Below are 22,176 nucleotides of genomic sequence, written 5' to 3'. Positions count from 1 at the left end.
AACAGCAGTAGCTATAGCTAGGTAGTTTTGGTGCACCCCTATTCTCTTCCCAACTACATTACGTGAACTGGAACAATTTTGTGACAATAACGTGTTTGGTGTACTCCGGATAATTGACGCATTCGATTTGTTACCTAAAAGCAATTTTCGTGTAAAGAGAAAATATAATCTAATTTTGCCAGCAATTTTTCGGTCAAAACTGCCCAAATTTCTCTGACGTGTTTCTTAGAGTATTAACTTAATATTACTGGTAGTACCAGTGAAATATAAATTATACTGAATATTTAATATTTGCCCTTTTAGCAGCTGACGAACGGCAAAGACAGTGAGCTTTGTCCAAATTTAAGCAATCATTCTACCAGTTTAGAGAGGATTTCAATTGATAGGAAATTATGTCTCCAACCACACAGTGGTGTGGGAGACATATTGATTTACTCCAGTCTGTGTCTGTGTGTCTGTCTGTCACAAAGCTTGTCCGCACTCTAAGTCGAACATTACTCATCCGATCTTCACCAAACTTCAACAAGATGTGTTTGCCAATGAGTGCTCGGCCAAGTTCGATAACTAGCCAAATCGGCCCAGGCACTTCGGAATTATCCCCCTTGAATTACCAAAAAATGCTCAGATTTCTGGCGCATTTTTTACCTCAAAACGACGCCTATACTACTTTTAAAAGTAGTATAGGGGTATTTTTGGTGTCAAAAACGTGCATGCACATGTGCTCTAAGTAAACAGTATATAAAGACTGACTTACTATTTAGATGATTAGGCAGTTGTGGGAGACATGCACTTTTCTCAAAAGCATCTCTAGTTACAGTTTCAAACTAAATACCTTTCTGCAACACACGAAGTAATTAGCATTCACTGTCAATCAGTATTATGACTAAGATCGATTGTCAGTTCATTCCAATGATTCATACAGAGTTCGTTGTTTACATTTTTAATCGTAACCGGTGCACTTGTAAAAATCACTATATTTTGAAAAATCGAAGTACGCAAAGAGCTCTGGTACGGTCTCTATGAAATTGAGCGTAAATGGGTTCATCAACCAGTTGACAAGAATTGTACACAAGCTCTAAACAAGACCTCAGACATTTAGTTCTGCACAGTATCTCACACAAGTTCTATGATAGGAAAGATTGCTTAAATAACTTTGAGTTCGTCAAAATTGCCATATTTCAAATTATGCCCTCTTTAGAGGTCACATTGCTTATAGCAATTATCATGAAATTTAAACAGAATAAGATCTTGAACAAGTTTGATAATTGGCAAGGTCAGAGTTACAGTTCTTGAAACATACAAAATTGACATATTTCACTTTATTTACGTAATGGATGCCAAATATCTACAGCAGTTCTAATGAAACTAACACATGGTGACTAGATCTTGGACAAGTAAAAAGTCACACTGCCATGATTATATCACCCTGTGTTACCCTAACTTAAAGAGACTTTGGCTGTTATTAGATAGTGGTAATTTTTTATGAAAATCAGTAAAAATGCTGAATGTCACCTTATCTTTTAAAGTAGACATCAAACTGTTCTAGAACAAGCATTTAGTCTTTTAAACAAAAACATGTAATCTTTTAAAAAATTTTGTCATGGACCTGATAGTTGCCTCCCTTGTTTTATCATACACTTAACACGTAGGTAACTAAGTTGTGCAATGTCCAGTTGAGCCATACAGGGTTGTCTTTGCACTCCTGTTTGATCATATCCAATCTATCAAGTTAACAAAGAATACTTTGACATTTTAATGATCACTGTGAGGATCAGTCCTCTAGGATAGGTTTTCTTCAAGCCATCTTGCTTGATGCCTATTCTTCTACAATATTGCCATTTTGTCCGCCAGGTTTCAAACCAAAACTGCTGTTTCTTGATGATGTGTATTCAGGGATCGAACATGTTGTTGTTTAACCATATTGCTATATTTGTGTTGTGCTATTTGTTCTAACTGATATAAGTCTCAGCATTGCTTCTTGTAGTTTCGGCATTTCAACATAGTTTCAGACAAGCCAAAAAATATTTATCATGTTGCATGTATAGGTACAACATGCCACTTAATTGACATTCTAATGTATATTGAAAGTGAATTGGACCTCTTGATGTTATTAAGGATCTCTTTTATAGATTTTATTTGTGATTTGAAATCCAAGGATGATGAAACAAGTTAATTTTCATAGTCATTTAATTGAGGTATAAGACAGTATACTTTTATTTGTTGATAGATATTGTCACTCGTTTGGAACTTTGAATGAAAATTGCACTGAAATTTAAGTTGAGCTAATTTCAACCACTTTCTTAGACAACAAAAAAAAGCACTATTACTTATCTTATTATTTGCCAGAGAATTACGTACACTGTGTATATATATAGAAAACTTAACAATATCCATTATACCTTAAATCAATTAAAAATCTAATTCATCAATATCGTTTTCAAAGACGAAATAGAATGTGACAAGATAAACAAATAATACATGTTTACACCCTGTATAACATAGAAGTTATTTTTCGCTATTATCATATCGGATAACGCCACTGATACGCTTTTCCTCTCTGTATCCTATATCACTTTGTTAAGGATCTCTTTCGGCACTATATTTGTACGTAGCGTAAAATTACGCCCATTTTTGTTTAGGGCTGTTTGTGAAATATGAACACCCATCTTTTTATAAGTGGCAAAATGGTAATTCTTCCAAAAAATCTTTGTAGGAACTGATCAGTATTCACTCCAAAGCTTTGTTGTGTACACAGACTTCTAGTATCCAGGATGTAAGGTGTGCATAGAGTTGTGTCCCTTGGAGTCTGTAATACTAATCTAAGTAATGGATATAAACTAAACATTCAGTAAGTGATCATTATAAAGTTATTAAAGTTACTTAAATGTATGAGGTAATTCTATAAAAGTTCTTGTCCTTCAAAATGTAAAAAAATCATAAACTTTGCTATCATTTTTAAGTATTAAAGATATACTATGTTCATTGTTTTCATAAATATTTTATCATTAGATATTGATTTAAATCCAGAAAATTCTCATAAGATATATTTCACTTTGCTGAATATATAATCTAACTGTACATGTAGAACTGCTGTCACAATTAAATGTCAATGATAACAGTCATTTTGTTAAAAAAACTTCCAGTTTTTTAGTGGCATACTATGTTTACTATGAATGCATGTATTAGTGTGTTGTATTTTAAATCTTTCACACAGTACTATTTTTGCACACTTTCATGTTTATTTTTAATTTTACATATATAGTCTGATGTTCATATTTCAAAATATGAAATTTTGAACATAATACATCTTTAAAGCGATTGGGTAAGCCAAGTATTAAATGAAATCAATGTGTTAACTGTTTCAGAAGGTAATTGACTTGCTTTCATTTTTTGGCAGAAATTTCTATTCATTTCATTCAAAGTTTATCTCGGAGGTTATCCTGGTACGAAATTAAACTTTGTCACTATAGGAGGAATAAAATATTACTACACTATTTATGTGCGATAGAAACATTCTTAATGAATTGCTAATCAGTTTTGATCAAAGACAGATAAAAGCTGTCAAAATATTGGATACAAATCATATCGATACTAGTCAAGTTGTGTCGTTGTGAGCAGAATGCATTTTAGTATAATCGCAGTCATTAAAGCTATTTTATCGTTTTAATCACTTGTTTTTTTATATTTCAGTTGTTGTTCTTTGCCATAAATGTCATTTTGAGATTTTCTTTGAAAGAATTAAAATAAAAATGTGTATTCCAAGTTTCAGTATTTTTGAAATGTATAATTATGCATAAGAAATGAATAATTCTTTCTATGTATATAAATGGTCAAACTATTAAATTGAAATGGATGGCACAAGTTAATTTCTTATATTAATATAAAGTTATGCAAATTGGAAATCAAAAGACTAACAAAATTTGAATAAACAATGAATTTGGGAGAAGAAACAGTAGTCTCTCAAAATGAGTCCTTTTATAGGCCTGTGAAACAGGATCTATTATGGGAACACCTGCAGTGGTATGCTGAAGGCAGGTGGCATACACAAGTTGTCTGCAGTCCTATTTTAGCAGTTTTTATCCAGTGTTCATCAAACTATGTTTATTATTTAGCATAATATATCAACCAAGTCTATGGGATTATGGCCCTTGAATTACTCAAAATTGCATACTATCTTGGCATGAGTCAAAAGAGATGCACCTCATAATAGACAGGGTATCAGGAAGTTATCCAACTGGTTTATGAAAGGTCGATGGTTCTACACAGGTACCAGTGCATTCGGTAGATTCTGAAACTCCCACAATCTAGAATTGGAGCATCTTCAGTATCTTATCTTTGATTCAGTTTGTAATTTAGACTGTTTGAATCTCTAGAAAGTCACTATAATGCATTCTTTACTGTATGAAACTGTGTATTCAAGTAAAATGGTGTGATAAATTACTTTTAAGTTTACAGGCCTCCTAGTGAAACCTTTAAAACCTTTAAAAACCTTTAATTTCAGAGCAAACCTTTAAAACCTTTAAATCTTCTGAAAAAAACCTTTAAAACAGCCAAATAGCCTGTAATTTTCACTCAAAACCTATATTTTTGTTCAGACTGCTTGCCATGCCAGTTTAAAGCAAGTAATGATTATACTAACTGTATTTCTTCCCCCCTTTTAATATCAAACATGTCTATTTCTGATATCATTCTGTGGTTTTAGAGTGTGGGTTTCCATATATAAATTAACTTTTTTTTAGTAAATACCTATATATATTATGTGTTTTCAACGAGAATTCCGACAAAAATAGCCTTTATTTACTCTTTATTTTTAAATATTTTACACTAAAAGGTCTTTGTTTCCATAGATTGGAGCCTTTATAAAAACCTTTATTTTTGTTCAGGCCTGCTAGGAGGCCTGAGTTTACCAAAACAGAACAAATTGAACATTTAGCCATTTGAAATAAAACTTGAGAAGTGGAAAATTAATGGTTTGATCATTATGTCAGCTTAGAAGTGACTTCCAGTTCAGAAGTTTGACTATTTAACTAAGTTAATGAGGTAATTTCTCATTCAGCCACTTGAAGGTTATGCCCCTTTGATTAATTTACATATCACAAAGTGAAAGACCATATAACTTGTCACTTATATAGGTCAGTGTTAATGGTTATTTTAAAAATCCCTTTGCAAATATCAATATTGAATTCTTTTTGACAGATATTAAATGTGATGACTAGGTTTTGAACAAATATTTTGCAAGTATGTTTAATAACGTAAATTATTTGCTTCAGAAAACCTGGTGGAAAATGCCTATATTAAGTCAACAAGATTTGAAAATACGAGTATAATCTAAGGTAGAACTGAGCCTCTTAAGTTTCTATCATCGATACTGACTACAAACGCAATCACTCTTCCATTGATTAGGAGTGATTTGATTGGCCAAGCTCTAGTGTTACGCATAAATGAAGTGCATTGTTATCGAACTGACAGGTACACAAGACAGGGATTTCAGTTCTCGAGCTGTTATGTTAAAATAGATTTTTATATTCATTGTAACAGGACGACTGGTGTGAGTAGTGAAACGATAAACAATTTTTAAAAAATCGTTACACAAGCGTTACATAACACCGGGAATAATATAATAGTTAGCTATAAATTATTCGTTGGATTATTTTATGTAGAATAAACAGAGAAGTTTATTTTGAGAAGTGAATTAACAAGTAAGATAGTTGCGAAACTCAGAGACTCTTCTGTTAATAGAAGGAATAACGTGTTAATATTATTCTTTGAGGAATCGATAGAAATTGAAATATTCTGTTGTTATTGTGACTAATATCACAAATCAAGGAGTTTTTGTTATTTGGTATACATATTTGACATTTAATATCAAGCCTAGGATATTACATTGTGATGATAATGTAGAATTCAGAATTGCCGTGTGTACAAACTAAATTGATTTTGGATATTATAAAGTGTAATGATGAACGACCCTGATTAACACGATATTTTGATATTTTTCCAAATGAAGGTAATCAATTTAATAATATTTCTTCTCCAATTTTAAGTGTCCATAATTTGAGAATAATTATGATAGACATGTTGTTCATTTTTAACTTATAATTTAAAAGGGTTTGGATATTGTTTTTTCATAAACAAAATGTATATTGGACTGCTATGTACAAATGATGTGAGGTAGGGAAAATATGTAGTGGTCTTTTCTGTGATTTATAAAAGCTGTCAAAAGTCGAGGATTATTAAATTTGTATAAATAATTTCTGAACTTAGTTCAACTGTGTACATGTTTTTCTTTAAATGTTATCATATCTAGTAAGTAATTATAATTTAGGTTATTTTCAGACAATTTTCAAATAAGATATCCGGTACCACATAACCTCTGTCAGTATAAAGCATTCCTTCAATAAGCAGACACCTCCCTAAAGAGGCAGGTAGTAAAGTTAATTAACCCCTGGCCGAGCAACAACCTTTGTACAGCAAACACATTTCATCTGCCCGGAGGTGTTCGTTCATTAAAATTTGTGCTGTATTAATAGTTTATATATATTTCAGCATTTACAGTTAAGTTTTATGGCTTTGTTCAACACATGAGCCGTGCCATGAGAAAATCAACATAGTGGGTTTGCGACCAGCATGGATCCAGACCAGCCTGCGCATCCGCGCAGTCTGGTCAGGCTCCATGCTGTTCGCTAATGGTTTCTCTAATTGCAGTAGGCTTTAAAAGCGAACAGCATGGAGCCTGACCAGACTGCGCGGATGCGCAGGCTGGTCTGGATCCATGCTGGTCGCACACCCACTATGTTGGTTTTCTCATGGCACGGGCTCACATATGGACTAATTCAGGAGTCCATCAAGCACTAGAATTCCAAAAGATAAAGTGCTTTATTTAATTTTCATTTTTGCAACTTGTACAAACTTTTGATATGTGATATTCTTCTATTTTTTTTTCAGAGTAATGAGTGGACGTAATACAAATCGAGGTCAGATAGGTCCTGGTGGAGGGATACCTGCTCTTCGTGTCCAGGCAGAAACCCCACAACCAAATAACGATAACATTCGCCTGCCAGCCCTTCCTACACAACGGTCTGTACTCGCAAATGGGAAGCCTACGCAAAATGGCTACATGGAAAAGTCGCTGTTTGTCACTCCCAGAGCCCCAGGGCCGGGGCCGAATGGAATATTTAATGGGCGCTCAAATAAAAATGGTATTTTTGGAAGCATTTGTATAAATTAATAAGAATCAGAACACAATAAAACAGTGGGTTCTTTATTTAAAGAAAACAGATATTCTATAATGTATGTCTGCACTTGGTGTATTAATCACTTCAAACTGAGACAATATATGAATAGAGGATAGAATATACTGAAATAAAATCATGCCTTTGTTACATGTATTTGCATAATTTATATAAATGTTGCTAAATTTTTAATCAATTACAGACTTGATATAGTATTGATCCTTGTGAGAAAATATCGAGAAAAACATGTTCCTATCAAATTTCTGGGCAAGTCTGTACTAAAATTTGTGCACTTAAAATTCAGATGTCAGTATTTGGTATGTTAAAAGTGGATAATTGTTGATTTAAACTTCTTTTATTGAAAGCTTCTTTTTCTGTGCATTTACTTAAATTTCATTTTTTTCCATTACTACTAATAATAGTATTTCAGATGGGTAATGATAATTTTCAAACTATGATGAAATGAACTGAAATGGTACTGTACCCTGGGTGAATTCTGTTATCTAGAGAAAGACAAGAACACAATATCAAGTCTCCTCATATTGTTATACTTCTGTCTCTGAAAAGGCTAATAAACTATTTGCTGAAAAATTTAATTGTAAAGACAAAGTTTAAAGGGACATGCCTGCAGATGAACATCAAAATTTCTATTTTTAAAAAAAAACAAAAAAAACAGCAGTTGATATTATATGTTGAAAATGATAAAGCGGTATTGTTCAAATAGATATTTTAATGTGTTTGGTATAAAGCTAAACTCCGAGATATATTTCAAATTTCCATAGCATGACTGTCCCATGTAGTTTTGATGACAACACGATCATAAAAGGCAACTTATAGGGTCTGAAAACTTGGTTTTGCTTTATTTCTGTGATTCTAGCCGGTATAAAAGTTTTGATTTCATATTTGGTATATTTATTTCAAACCATTTATTTCGACCAGTCTGGTTGGTAGAATGCAAGACTGCAACTTAAGAAGTTGCAGGTTTGATCCCCCGTAAAGGCAGCTTTGACTGAAGACAATATAATTGAGCCGTGCCATGAGAAAACCAACACAGTGGGTTTGCGACCAGCATGGATCCAGACCAGCCTGCGCATCCGCGCAGTCTGGTCAGGCTCCATGCTGTTCGCTTTTAAAGCCTATTGGAATTGGAGAAACTGTTAGCGAACAGCATGGAGCCTGACCAGACTGCGCGGATGCGCAGGCTGGTCTGGATCCATGCTGGTCACAAAGCCACTATGTTGGTTTTCTCATGGCACGGCTCATATAATAGGAAGTACTTTGTCCTCAAACTATGATTTATGCAGGAACTTCAAAGTTATTTACAAAGAACAAGTTGTTACTGGTACGGAATGAATCCAGGAACACTGGTTTGGTTAACCAACTACCGTTACATAATTTAAATAGTGTTGAAAAACAGCGTTAAACCCTTTCCAAACAAGCAAAACAAACATTTGATGTAAATTCACTACAAAATTTGTTTGATTTATTTACTTTATAGAAACTAGTTTTTTGCAGCACTATCAAGTTTTAAAACAGCCAATTGAAGTCTGATATCTCTATTAAAAGGGGAGCAAATTTCAGATCTACTGGTAGTTTACCACAAATGATATATTAACAATTGACTGTTGTTTTCCAATACCCACAAAACACTGATTTTATCTATCTTATTTTCCAAAATACAAAACTACTTCAAACAAACTTTAAATAAAAGGGATCAGTGTTAATATACAGAAATTACATCATTTAAATTAACAATACAGTCTTTAATGCTCCAATATTATTACTAATTATTCAAGTAATTTAAGAAATGAAAAACATATCAAACATAAAGATCTCGAGAAAGTATTCATATTGAATTATAAAAGATAGCACTTTCATTGGTTGATAAGATATTAAATGGACTGGACTCCAGATTTTGGCTAAAAATGATCTTCAAAATTAGAACATGAAGTTTTTGTTTCTTAACTTTCTGAAAAATGCGAAGTCAAGGAAATATTCGGGAATTGGACCCAGGCCGCCTCAGCAATAAGAATTTTGCGTCCTTGACCAGTGCACTACAAAGGAATTAGTATTTAGATATAAAGTTTTAGAATTAAGGCAGTTTACTGCTGGTACCCCGTTACAAACACTTTGAATGGAAAAATTATTAAAAAACAATTAATTCACATGTGTTTCTATAACAAAATTTTTATAATCTGCCAGTAACTAACTAAGTTTCAGTGCCTTCTTTATTTTATAAGAAATATATCATTAATTTCCTGATATCTAAGAATTTTCTCCCTTTTTTTGTTGTCGTACCATCTGGAAGTCAGTGCCTTAAATTTTATGATATTAATTATGAATAAGAGTTCAAAAAAGTGGTCCAGATCAAGTTGTTTTCATTTTTTCTTTGCACTAAAAGTGTAAATACAAAATTTTATCGCTTTAAATTTTCCCACTTGGCAAAGCTATTCATATGAAAATTTTTCTTTCATATCCTGCATGGAATATGCCAGGTGTTTTTCAACAGATGAGCAGGTTCAGTTAGGATAATATTTAAAATACCTGATAAGGGGTCAGTGACGTACATAACCCTCTAAAATTAGATCTGAAAATATTAAAAGAGGGCTAAAATTGTGTAATTTGATTTATGCACAGAAAAGCTGTATTAATCTGAGTTTAGCTGTCGCTCCATAATTTCGGTTAGTAATTGTTTAGGTTTGTAGCATTTTGGCCAAAGTAGAAAAAAAGGTTCACTGCTTAAATAATCGCTGCATTTCAGTCATTTCTGTAAAATTATGCAAGTATCAGCCAAATGTAAACAAAAGAAAATATAACAGACCAATCAAAAACAGTTTTATCAAATCAGGCTAAGAGAGACATTATATTTCAAATATAATGAATTTGGAAAAAAAAAATCAAAATTTTAAGTTTTTAAGGAATGTCCTCTAGGAATTTTAAATGCTTATTATGATCCTTAAAATTTTTGGTGGTCTGAAATGTGGTCAATAGAAAATTCTTCTTGAGCGGACACAATTGCATTGAAAACAGTCGCATTAATGCTTCATGTCCGGAGATAATGACAAAAACGAAATATTTCTTTTACGAATTACGTATTTGTATTTACAAAAGCGATTATGTTTTTCTTCGCAAAAATCAGATATTTGATTTTGTTTAATGTTGTGTACACTCAAGCCAGGTCAAAAAGCAATTGGTGCGAAGGCGGGTTCTATACCCTCTATCTTGATACAATTCATATCGTAGGGTCTTACGGTGCAAGACAGCGATTTTGTTTTTATGAAACTTTCTGATTTTTGATTAATGAAAAGCTGTAATATTTACATGACCTTACTTTCAAAAGGAAGTAATTGATACAAGGGTAAAAGTGAAGAAAATATTTTCCAAAATTGCTTTTCACTGTAAAGTGTTTCTTTCTTTTTTTTTGTCCCTCTGCTCCAGATATGATAAATCCTCAAATTGTCATCTCATCAAAATTTTATAAAGGTGCTATCTTATCACATACAGTCTTTGACCCATTAGAAGATTGTTGAAATGTGCTTTTAAATTTGGTGCCGTCATACAATTTTATAAAATGTTAGGTTGAAATTGAATTCTTCCTTGTAAAATAGGTTCTTAACAGGACAAAAAATGTGTTTATAAGTAATTATAGACCTGTTTTCTTCAATTATGAACATGAAAAAAGATTTCAATTGGACTTAATGATGCTGTCCTTATTTATGCAGTTTTCAATATATTCAAGGATGATTAATGTGTGTATTGACGTATTTTGATTGCCGGTATGATTCCTCAATAGAAAAGAAAATAAGATGGTCCCCTTATATTTTATCCATATACAAGATGACATCGTTACTTGCTTATATTGACTACAAAACTTATTAATCCCCCGCCGTGGCGGAGGGATTATAGGAATGGTCTGCAGCCGTCCTTCCGTCCGTACTTCCGTCCGTCTTTCCGTCCGTCCTTCCGTCCGTAACAAAATCGTGTCCGGTCCATATCTCCTAAACCCCTTGAAGGATTTTCATGAAACTTGGGTCAAATGATCACCTCATCAAGACGATGTGCAGAACCCATGAGTCAGCCTTGTCGGTTCAAGGTCAAGGTCACAACTCGAGGTCAAAGGTTTGAGCCTGCCATTTTGTGTCCGCTCTATATCTCATAAACCCCTTGAAGGAATTTTATAAAACTTGGGTCAAATGATCACCTCATCAAGACGATGTGCAGAACCTATGGGTCAGCCTTGTCGACTCAAGGTCAAGGTCACAACTCAAGGTCAAAGGTTTGAGCCTTACATTTTGTGTCCGCTCTATATCTCCTAAACCCCTTGAAGGAATTTTATCAAACTTGGGTCAAATGATCACCTCATCAAGATGATGTGCAGAACCCATGAGTCAGTCATGCCAGCTCAAGGTCAAGGTCACAACTTAGGGTCAAATGTTTGAGCCTTCCATTTTGTGTCCGCTCTATATCTCCTAAACTGCTTGAAGGATTTTCATCAAACTTGGGTCAAACGATCACCTCATCAAGGCGATGTGCAGAACTTATGAGTCAGCCATGTCGGCTCAAGGTCAAGGTCACAACTGAAGGTCAAAGGTTTGAGCCTTCCATTTCGTGTCTGCTAAACCCCGTAAAGGAATTTTATAAAACTTGGGTAAAATGATTACCTCATCAAAACAATGTGCAGAAATTATGAGTCAACCATGCCAGCTCAAGGTCAAGGTCACAACTAAGGGTCCAAGGTTTGAGCCTTCCATTTTGTGTCCACTCTGTATCTCCTAAACCCCTTGAAGGATTTTCATCAAACTTGGGTCAAAGGATCACCTCATCAAGAACTCATGAGTCAGCCATGTCAACTCAAGGTCAAGGTCACAACTATAGGTCAAAGGTTTCAGCTCTGTATCTCCTAAACCCCTTGAAGGATTTTCATGAAACTTGGGTCAAATGATCACCTCATCAAGACATTGTGCAGAATTCATGAGTCAGCCATGTCAGTTCAAGGTCAAGGTCACAGCCAAAATCAAAGGTTTATCCTTTAACTATCCATAGCAGTGGCGGGGGATTTAGCTGTCCTTCAGACTGCCTTGTTGAAAATTGCTCTGTGTCAAATTATTGACTGCATTTTTTTTTTCAGATAAGCATCTATGCAACTTTGTTTAATGTATCGGCCATTTCATTGATTTTTAGTTGATTCGTACATTCCTAAATTGGCCTACTTTACTAGTTTCTGGCTGAGCAGTTTAATGAAAGAAAAACGTCAGTCATAATTTAGTATTTAGTTCAATGCATGCTCATGCTGTAAATAATTAATTGAATATTAATAATTTTAATGTAGGACAGATTTACATGCAAAGTTGTAATGTAAATATTCAGACTTTTTCATCCAAAGACATTTTTTCATCCAAAGACATACAAAGAAAGAGAGACTTGTTGAGGAAATGAATGACAGTTACATTCAGTAAGCTTCTTGAGCAGCATTTGTTCATTAATATTGATACTAACTACTTATAAATAAAGCCTTAAAACTAGATTGGTTGTAATGCAAATTATGGTCACACATATTTTCTATTTTCAGATTTGAGTAATTTGAATTTGCAAGGCTTTGGAGTGGCACCTAAACAGAAGCAGCAAGGCTTTGGTCATCACAATGCAGCAGCTTTCGCGAATCCCCAGCAACTTCACATTCCAAATAGTCGTCTTGAGACACAAACGCCAACTCCAAGTGAAGTATCTACGATACATTCTGCTAGGAGTGTCCATACTCCAACCTTATCTATGGTGTCTGGGCAGGGTTCGGAGAGAAACATTCAGACACCAATAAGCAATGTTGACAGAAACTTCCTGGAGCCAGGATCCAGCAGTAAAGGCTGGAATCCATACCCAACACTTCCTCATGTTAGCAGCAACAAAGATTTAGACAGTATGTCCATTTCTGATAAGCAGTCACTGACGGAACAGCCTCATAGAGCATCTTGGCATACACATGGTGTTGTACCCAGTAGTGCCACAACACGCTACCAGACAAGTAGTAGTGGAACAAATTCTCTGTCCCCACATCTAGCAATGGATACTTCACCAACTGGTTCTACAGCTTTGGGGTCCAATTTCACAAACAGCCCTCGTCACTCTGCGACTATTCACTCAAGGGCACAGAAGCGTGCACATTCTTTGTCACCACTAGGAGATGGATTTGAATTTGCAAAATTAATTCGAGCCTCTCCAACATCTCTTGCTTGCATTAATAATGCAGCTACGCATGCAGGTGCCTCGCCGTTGACAAACAACGTTGCTCAGTATGGACATTTTGGACACTTGATTGCGAGAAACAGTAGAAACAGCAACGGAAGTCCATATTCGGGTTCAGCTAACAGTGGAAACCGTGGGGGTTTCTCACAGCTCAAGGTTGAACCAGGCATTGAGATCAGTGATATGCAAGATTATTTCCAGGATATTGTTAGTAATCAAGTAGTAATGCCACAAAATGAGATCCCATACTGGGAACAGAGAGTATTCACTGACATTACACAGTTTGGTGCAGTGCAGTTCAATCTCCCTCCAGAGAATATGGTTCAGCCGCCGGGCGTTAATGGCAACATGAGTGGTTTCAGTAGCCAACATAACATGAATATGAATCAGAACTTACAAATGAACAATATGAACGATGGTATGAGACCGCCTCCTCCATATGATCAGGCGATCGGGCAGAATCCGGCCATGATGCATCAGACGCAGACATTTAATTCAGTGCCTACGCAGCCATTGGCGCAAAACAATTTGAACAATATGAATAATATTAACAATCTGAATAACATGAACAATAATTTGAACACAATGACAAATAATCTGCAAGAGGGAATAAATGAATATCCTGAAGACGGAGAAGTGGACGAAAACGGTGAAAAGCAGCATATATGTCGCTGGATAGATTGTAACGTGCAGTTCAAAGAGCAAGAGGAATTAGTGCGCCATCTTGAAAAATCTCACATTGACCAGCGGAAGGGAGAAGATTTTACGTGTTTTTGGGCAGCGTGTCAACGGAGATACAAACCGTTTAACGCAAGATATAAGCTTCTTATTCATATGCGGGTCCATTCAGGGGAGAAACCAAATAAATGCACGGTAGGTATAGAATACCGTAATTCGGGATTTTTTTCCATGAATGTACCAATAACTACAAGGTTTTTATTCTGCTTTGTGTACTGTTACCCATTAACATACAGTATTTTTTGTTTACTTTTGGAACATTCAGTTCTCGCCATTACCTAGCAATTATTTTTTAAGCATTTTTTAGGTAGATGAACATTTAATTTTCATACAAGCCACGTGTGGTGATTGTCACCTGCAGGTTTAGGTTAGAATATTTAAACAGTGGTAATGAGTCATTTTCAGTATAAGAAACTATAAACTAAACTTGCATAATTATCCTGTCACCTACCATAGATTTAGGGCAAATATGGACTTTCTGTCTGTAAGAAGTGTCATCTTGGTTTGAACATGTTTGAAGTAGATATTGAACGAAAAATTAAACATTTAAACATAATACTATAGACAATTTAGAAGATAAACAACCAATTATGACACAAGTTCAAAATCATAAGCCAGTTTGCTTTAGAAAAGTTTAGTTAGGTTGAAGGGACTGTCATCTGTATTAATTGCACTAAAAACAAGATGTTTGTGAAATCTTAAAAGCATTGAGAACATGAAAACTTTTTGACAAGAAAAAATGGGAATCTTAGATGTATTGAGAAAGTGAAAATTTGCTGAAAGGAAAGAAAAAAAGTACAGGAAAATCTCAAGTACCTTAGGAGAGATCAGTTTCATATTGATTTATGACGCACCAACCTGGGAGGTAATGAAAGACAAAGCAGACGACACTTTGGCTGTCAGACTGGTCTTATGTTTTTGTCAGTGCTGCAAATCTGCAGGAGAAACAGAAAAAATATATTTTTGAGTGAAACTTTGATTTATTTATCTGTTACATTTAAATGTTTTTCTGGTAATTTGATTTTGTCTTTACATCGGACTTTATTTTCGTAGAAATAAGATATGAAAAAAAAATATTTTAAAATCCTTGCATAACAGCAAAGAAATGGTGTCATTTTCTTGCCTTTTGTTTAATTAATTACTTATTATTCATAATTACTGAATCAAAAGATCTCTACCTATTGAAGGATTGTTATTTTCCTTTCAAAATTAGTCATTTGTTGACTGGTTTCTTTGTTTTCTGACCTGAATTATTTGAAATGAGACAAAACGACCAGTCCAAAGTTTATGAAAACCTTACTTAACATGTCAGGGCATTTGTCGAAACATTTGTTCCTGACGTGACTCCAGTTTTTTTAGCTTTTTGTTCCACAGTTCCCCTGTGTATGTCATAAATTTATCAAATTCAATAAACAAGTTGACAGGTGCATGATTTTTCCTAAAACCACCACCATTTTTAAAGCCACAGCTTTCTATGTTTTTGAAAGCTATGTGTTACATTTTAGTGTAAAAACACTCAACTGTTGACTGATAAGTTATACAGTAACCTAGTACTGAACTGTGTTATACATTCCTTAAATGCTATCAGCTGTTTCCATGCTGATTGGCAGTTGTGAAATTGAAAAACGGGTTCAGTTTTAGTTGTAAACATGAATTGTGATTATTATCTTCAAGCGGTACATGATTCAGCAGAAATAGAATGTCATAATGATGGCCCCTTCTAGTCTCTCTTAAGTAAAAAACAATTTTTGAAATGTAACAATTTGTCATAACCTTGTTTAAAAGAATGTTTGGTAAGTGTTAAGTTTTGGTTGAATTTAGATTTTTGTAGTTTCACGCACTATATTCATGCAAAGTTTCAATAAAATCAGTGCCACTTCATACATAAGACTGTTCTAAAATCAGGCTTGTGACTTTCCGTCCATATTACACAATTTACCAAGATAATGAATATATTTCAGTTTGAGGGTTGTACAAAGGCGTTCTCACGGCTCGAGAATTTGAAGATTCACTTAAGATCTCATACAGGTGAACGTCCGTACATATGTACACACACAGGCTGCACAAAGGCGTTCAGTAACTCGTCAGATAGGGCTAAACATCAGCGCACACATCTTGATACAGTAAGTATGAGTATGAAAGAGCTGTAGCGGTCACACTGGCTCAAAATGTTTAAGAACCACTTTTAGACAGTTTCAGGAGAAGTAACAAAATTAGAATTTAACATACATTTTAGGGGTCTTCTTTCTAGAAACCGTAGCAAATGGCTCAAGTGATGAATGACAGAGTGATGACTGAGTATAAATTTTTTTTGTCTTTACTGCTGTGCTCAAATTCACATATATCATGGTCATCAAGATAGTATATAAGTTTGTATGTACAGTTTTATGTTGAACCTCACCAAAACTTACAGAAGTGGATTCAGGAAAATTCTCATAAAAATAACTCTATCATATTCCATATTGAAACGATCTATTTTTAGCGCACCTGTCACATAGTGACAAGGTGAGCTTTTGTGATCACCCTTCGTTCGTCGTCTGTCGTGCGTCCGTGCGTGCGTCCGTCAACAATTTCTTGTCTGCATGATAGTGGTTTCATTTATGATTTTATTTTAACCAAACTTGCACACAACTTGTATCACCATAAGATCTCGGTTCCTTTCTTGAACTGGCCAGATCCCATTATGGGTTCCAGAGTTATGGCCCCTGAAAGGGCCAAAATCAGCTATTTTGACCTTGTCTGCACAATAGCAGCTTTATTTATGATTTGATTTTTACCAAACTTGCACACATCTTGTATCACCATAAGATCTTGGTTCCTTTCTTGAACTGGCCAGATCCCATTATGGGTTCCAGAGTTATGGCCCCTGAAAGGGCCAGAATTAGCTATTTTGACCTTGTCTGCACAATAGCAGCTTCATTTATGATTATATTTTAACCAAAATTGCACACAACTTGTATCACCATAAGATCTTGATTCCTTTATTGAACTGGCCAGATCCCTTTATGGGTTCCAGAGTTATGGCCCCAGAAAGGGCCAAAATCAGCTATTTTGTCCTTGTCTGCACAATAGCAGCTTTATTTATGATTTGATTTTTACCAAACTTGCACACATCTTGTATCACCATAAGATCTTGTCCGATTCCTTTCTTGAACTGCATCCCATTATTCAGAGTTATGCCTGAAAGGGCCAAATGCTATTTGACTTGCTCACATAGCTCATTTATGATTTTTACCAATTGTATCCATAAGATGATTCCTTTAAATGGCCATCCTATGTTCCGATTATGCCAAAAGGGCCAAAATCAGCTATTTTGTCCTTGTCTGCACAATAGCAGCTTTATTTATGATTTGATTTTTATCAAACTGGCACACAACTTGTATCACCATAAGATCTCGATTCCTTTCTTGAACTGGTCAGATCCCATTATGATTTCCAGAGTTATGGCCCCTGAAAGGGCCAAAATCAGCTATTTTGACCTTGTCTGCACAATAGCAGCTTTATTTATGATTTGATTTTTACCAAACTGGCACACAACTTGTATCACCATAAGATCTTGGTTCCTTTCTTGAACTGGCCAGATCCCATAATAGGTTCCAGAGTTATGGCCCCTGAAAGGGCCAAAATTAGCTATTTTGACCTTGTTTGCACAATAGCAATTTCATTTATGATTTGATTTTAACCAAACTTGCACACAACTTGTATCACTACAAGATCTTGGTTCCTTTCTTGAACTGGCCAGATTCCAGCATGGGTTCCAGAGTTATGGCCCCTTAAAGGTCTAAAATTGGCTATTTTGGCTTTTGCAGCCATATAGAGTCTTCATTTATGGTTTTATTTGATACAAACTTCTAAAATATCTTCAACAACAATAAATCTTGGATTCCATGACAAATTAGATCCAATCATAGGTTCCAGAGTTATTTTATATCTGATTACCTCCCCTGATTGTAGTCAAAATGGATTTATATCAGTAAGTACTTATAGGACTTATTTGAAATTTCATTGTTGTCATTAGTTGGACTGAGCCAATCAAAGTAGATAACTATGGACTGATTTTATGTCAAATTACCTCCCTTTATTTCAAATTAAAATGGGTATATCTCCGTAACTAATGGAGATACTGATCTGAAATTTCATTTATGTCAACAGATTTATTTGGCAGTTTCTTCTTTTGATCACTTACAATAATTTTCTTTTTATTACTTCCCTTTTACGTTGATATTAATAGCTTATTTTAGTAACTTTTTTTACTATTGGCAGTAGGGAAAAATCGAGACCACTTTTCTGTGGTACAACATGGATGGTACCTCCAATTTTTAGGTGTATTTTTACATATCTGTACCTTGTAAGAATTTTTTTTTCTTTTTGGTTAGATTTCTTTCCTTTGTTGTTTCTGTTCTTTGAACTTAGATATTTTTTCTGAGGACCTTCTTGTCCTCAAGTGCTATGATAACAGGTGAGCGATATAGGGCCATCATGGCCCTCTTGTTGTAGATTTTCAATATATTCAGATATAATACTGTTCTTCCAAGATGTTCCTATGCATATATTAAATGCATAATATTTGCATCTGAGACATTGCCTGTGTACATTCTCATTTCGGTAAATAAGCTATAGTCAATAAATATGTAGGCATGTTTTCCTTTTTCCCAGATGTTTTTGTACATTCATTGAAAAATATTGGGATAAACTAGATTTGTTTTATCCTATAATAATACCGTGTTCACACTAGCAGAACCGTTTTATTTTTATTAGGCACTAATTGGCTATAATTGGTATTTGACATTCAAAACCCATCAAAATATAATCTAGTTTGCGTCCACACTAGGCAAAGAAATGTGGTTTAAATATATACATGCAATGTTGGAAGTTAACAAATATCTTGCAATAAGCAAAAAGGTTACAAAGAATTGAGGCTAACAGAAACAAGAAGGGGTCATCAATATTTTAACTACTGTGTTCATCTAAGAATTTCTGTTCATTCCATCTACTGTCCATTTTGAGCATCAGCATGACTCCATATCGCAATTTAATGTTTTTGTTTCAAAAACAGTCCAATTACTTTTGCCAGCCATAGCATCAATTGTTTGATACAAAAGAGAAACACATGGTATTCTTCCTCCAAAAGGTAAGATCTGTGGATTTGGGATTGTAAAACCAGTTATAACCCACATTTGCGTTCACATTTCTAAAATAATGTAGCATTACTTTTTAATGTAGTATTAAAACCACCTCCCGAGGTAGTTTTAATGCTACATTACAGAAACCACTTGACCTTTACAAAATTCACGTTTTACACCACATATAGTGTGGACGCAATCTAGTTTAAAAAATAAACCCAAGTTAATGTAGGATTAAAAACGTAGTCTGAACACGGTATAATTGTGACAATTTCATTTAAATCGGTATTGAATGATTAAAGTGAGATAGGTGCAGCTTTAACTGAATAGGCAAAACAGAAATAATAATTGTAGGTGGATTGAATGAAATAGGTAAAATTTACCATGCTAAAAATTCAAAAGGCATTAGAATATATCGTCACCTTAGTGCAAAAAGTGAATAAGCCCTTCTTTAAATCAATGGAGTTATCCACTTTTTGCTGACGATATGAAAGATTGCTGCAGACACTTCTCTTAATGTGTAGACATATGCAGAAATGTTCTTTCCCTATATGGTGAATTCTTTCATATTTGTGTGGAACTAATACTTTCAGGTGTTTGGTATTTGCATCAGTCAACAAAAATTAAATACCTAGAATCCACAAGCAAATAAAATTGCCATAAGTTTGATCTTTAACATTTTGGACTACAAATACAATGTACATCAAGGGCATAGGGCAAAAAATGGACTACTGGTATATCTGCCTGTATGTGGATTATAACTTTTTGCTCTATGCCCTAGACATATCTCCATAAAATAGCTGTTTTATGAACAGAAACAACAAAATTTTATTTAAATGAAACTTAATGATACTAGATTGAAAGTTTATTTGAAATTGGAAGATATTTAGATCATTCAAAACTGCTGTTTCATTTTGACATGAATTGGTAGATATCAGATTGACAGAAATTTTATCAATTCATTGGAATCGACAAATCTTCGAGATTCACCAAACTAAGTAATCTGTGAAAAAGAATTATTTCACATTACTTTGTAGAGTAGAAACAAATACTATATTACTTAAAATAAAGTACTGGTAATTTATACATCAGCCCAACCATTTTAATAAAATTTTCAAAACTGAATCTGTCAAAAAATATGAATTTGTGGAATTTTGCTTTACTTCGCTTCATTTGGCTAATTAAATTGTTTATCTAATTTAAATAGTATGAAATTTTATGTTTCGTGGTAATTGTTTATTTATTGCGATTAGTTTGCGATAATTTTACATAAATAAAGTATGTATTTATAAGCAGTCCAAAGTATTTAATGTGGCAAACTTGATTATTTATTTGCAGTTAAACTGTTTGGAAATTAACTAATCATGATACAAAGTATTATTTTATAGCGTGACATTTTCTATTCATGAAGTGTTTAGAAATATAGACATTTACTTGGGTGAAAGAATGATTAATTTTTATTACATGTACTTTTTTACCAAAACTAGGCATCAGTACATAGGGTTTTAACATATTTTGTATGCCTCATTGCATATCAAAATTCGATATATTTTATCAGTTTCAATAAAATGCTAATCATTTGTAAATCTTGCACACCCATTTTTGCATATTGTGTAGGCTTCTGTATTTATGTCCCTCTTTATGATTTTCCCATGTCGAAAATTTGTAATGATTTTAATAGAGTATTTATCTGGTACGATTGAACTGCGCGATTTGACTGGTCCCGTTTCTCATCTTGAATAGATCAGTTTATGGTGATAGTCATCATTTTACGATAGTGTCACAGATAAGTACCGGGATACGTCAAACGAGTGTTCCGGTATGTTAAAGCAAAAAAAGGTCATAACTGCAGTATGTTTATCAAGAACTAATTCAGTCTTTTGGTTGTTATTGATAGATTAAAGATAATTAGATACCTGAAGACAATTTTGTATTAATTTACATGGTGCATTTTTTGGCATATAGTATTTGGTGCATTTTTTTATATTTATGTTTTTGGCAAAGATCATGCCAGGCTTACAGCATAGAGGAAAATGTACAACGAGTACAGAAGAATGAGTAATATTTATAAATTGAAATGTGTACATAAAGTTTATATGCCTTGTGCAAGAATTTTGAGTAGTAAGTAAAGCAGGAAATATTTGTGGAGACGCATTAAAAATATTAGTAACAATAATAACAGTACACAATGTGTACTTTTTTCTAAACATTAATTTACCTAAAAGTTCCAGAAGTTTGTGCAGTTTTTTTTTTTCACACATTAAATCTTGTTAGTTTTGAATGAGTTAAATATTTCTACAGTTGCGACTAATCTCTACAGGTGTGAAGGGATCAGAACTTATTGACGCCTCGGAATAACTTATTGTCACGTCTTAAATCTCATTTCAATATATCCGTCCCGATTAGAAATGACTTTGTATCACTATTTACTTTAGCATTATGTAGGATTGGAACATACCTTATGTCTTATAAAATTTCATTTACCGGTATCTTTACAAGCACTACATATAACTTGGTAAAATTTTGATATATTACTTCACACCTAACTCTGAAATGATAGATAGGAAAAAAAATGCCAGAAAAAATTCAGATAAAGGAAGATGGATTAGATGGGGGTGGGGAGTATAAGGTATAACATCTGTTTTCTGTCATTATGTATAACTACTAATGAATTGATTTAATGCTAATGTTTTAAAAAATTAATTTTCAGAAACCATATGCTTGTAATGTGGTGGGTTGTAACAAGAGATACACAGATCCAAGTTCCTTACGGAAACATGTGAAAAATCACAACCAGAAAGACCCACAAAAGAAGAAGGTAAGATTAAAGGTCAAGGTCAGAA

At 33.9% G+C, this 22,176-nt stretch overlaps 1 protein-coding gene across 3 annotated transcripts in view; it reads left to right on the top strand.

Annotated features, from left to right (window-relative positions):
• Positions 1-22,176, top strand: part of LOC123525547 (zinc finger protein GLIS3-like) — a 72,069-nt gene that overhangs the window by 25,298 nt on the left and 24,595 nt on the right. Inside the window, exons 1-5 of one of the 3 annotated variants that reach the window (XM_045304678.2) lie at positions 5,476-6,007; positions 6,946-7,199; positions 12,802-14,345; positions 16,172-16,333; positions 22,044-22,151. In XM_045304678.2, coding sequence (XP_045160613.1) covers positions 6,950-7,199; positions 12,802-14,345; positions 16,172-16,333; positions 22,044-22,151 — 2,064 coding nt within the window. In that variant the 5' untranslated portion in view covers positions 5,476-6,007; positions 6,946-6,949. Of the gene's footprint in view, positions 1-5,475; positions 6,008-6,121; positions 6,172-6,945; positions 7,200-12,801; positions 14,346-16,171; positions 16,334-22,043; positions 22,152-22,176 lie in introns of those variants that run through there. The other 2 variants (XM_045304677.2, XM_045304679.2) reach the window with 2 other exon arrangements.

Source organism: Mercenaria mercenaria, chromosome 3, assembly GCF_021730395.1.
Source record: "Mercenaria mercenaria strain notata chromosome 3, MADL_Memer_1, whole genome shotgun sequence".
NCBI classification, from domain to species: Eukaryota; Metazoa; Mollusca; class Bivalvia; order Venerida; family Veneridae; genus Mercenaria; species Mercenaria mercenaria.
This window is presented reverse-complemented; position numbering and strand designations above follow the sequence as displayed.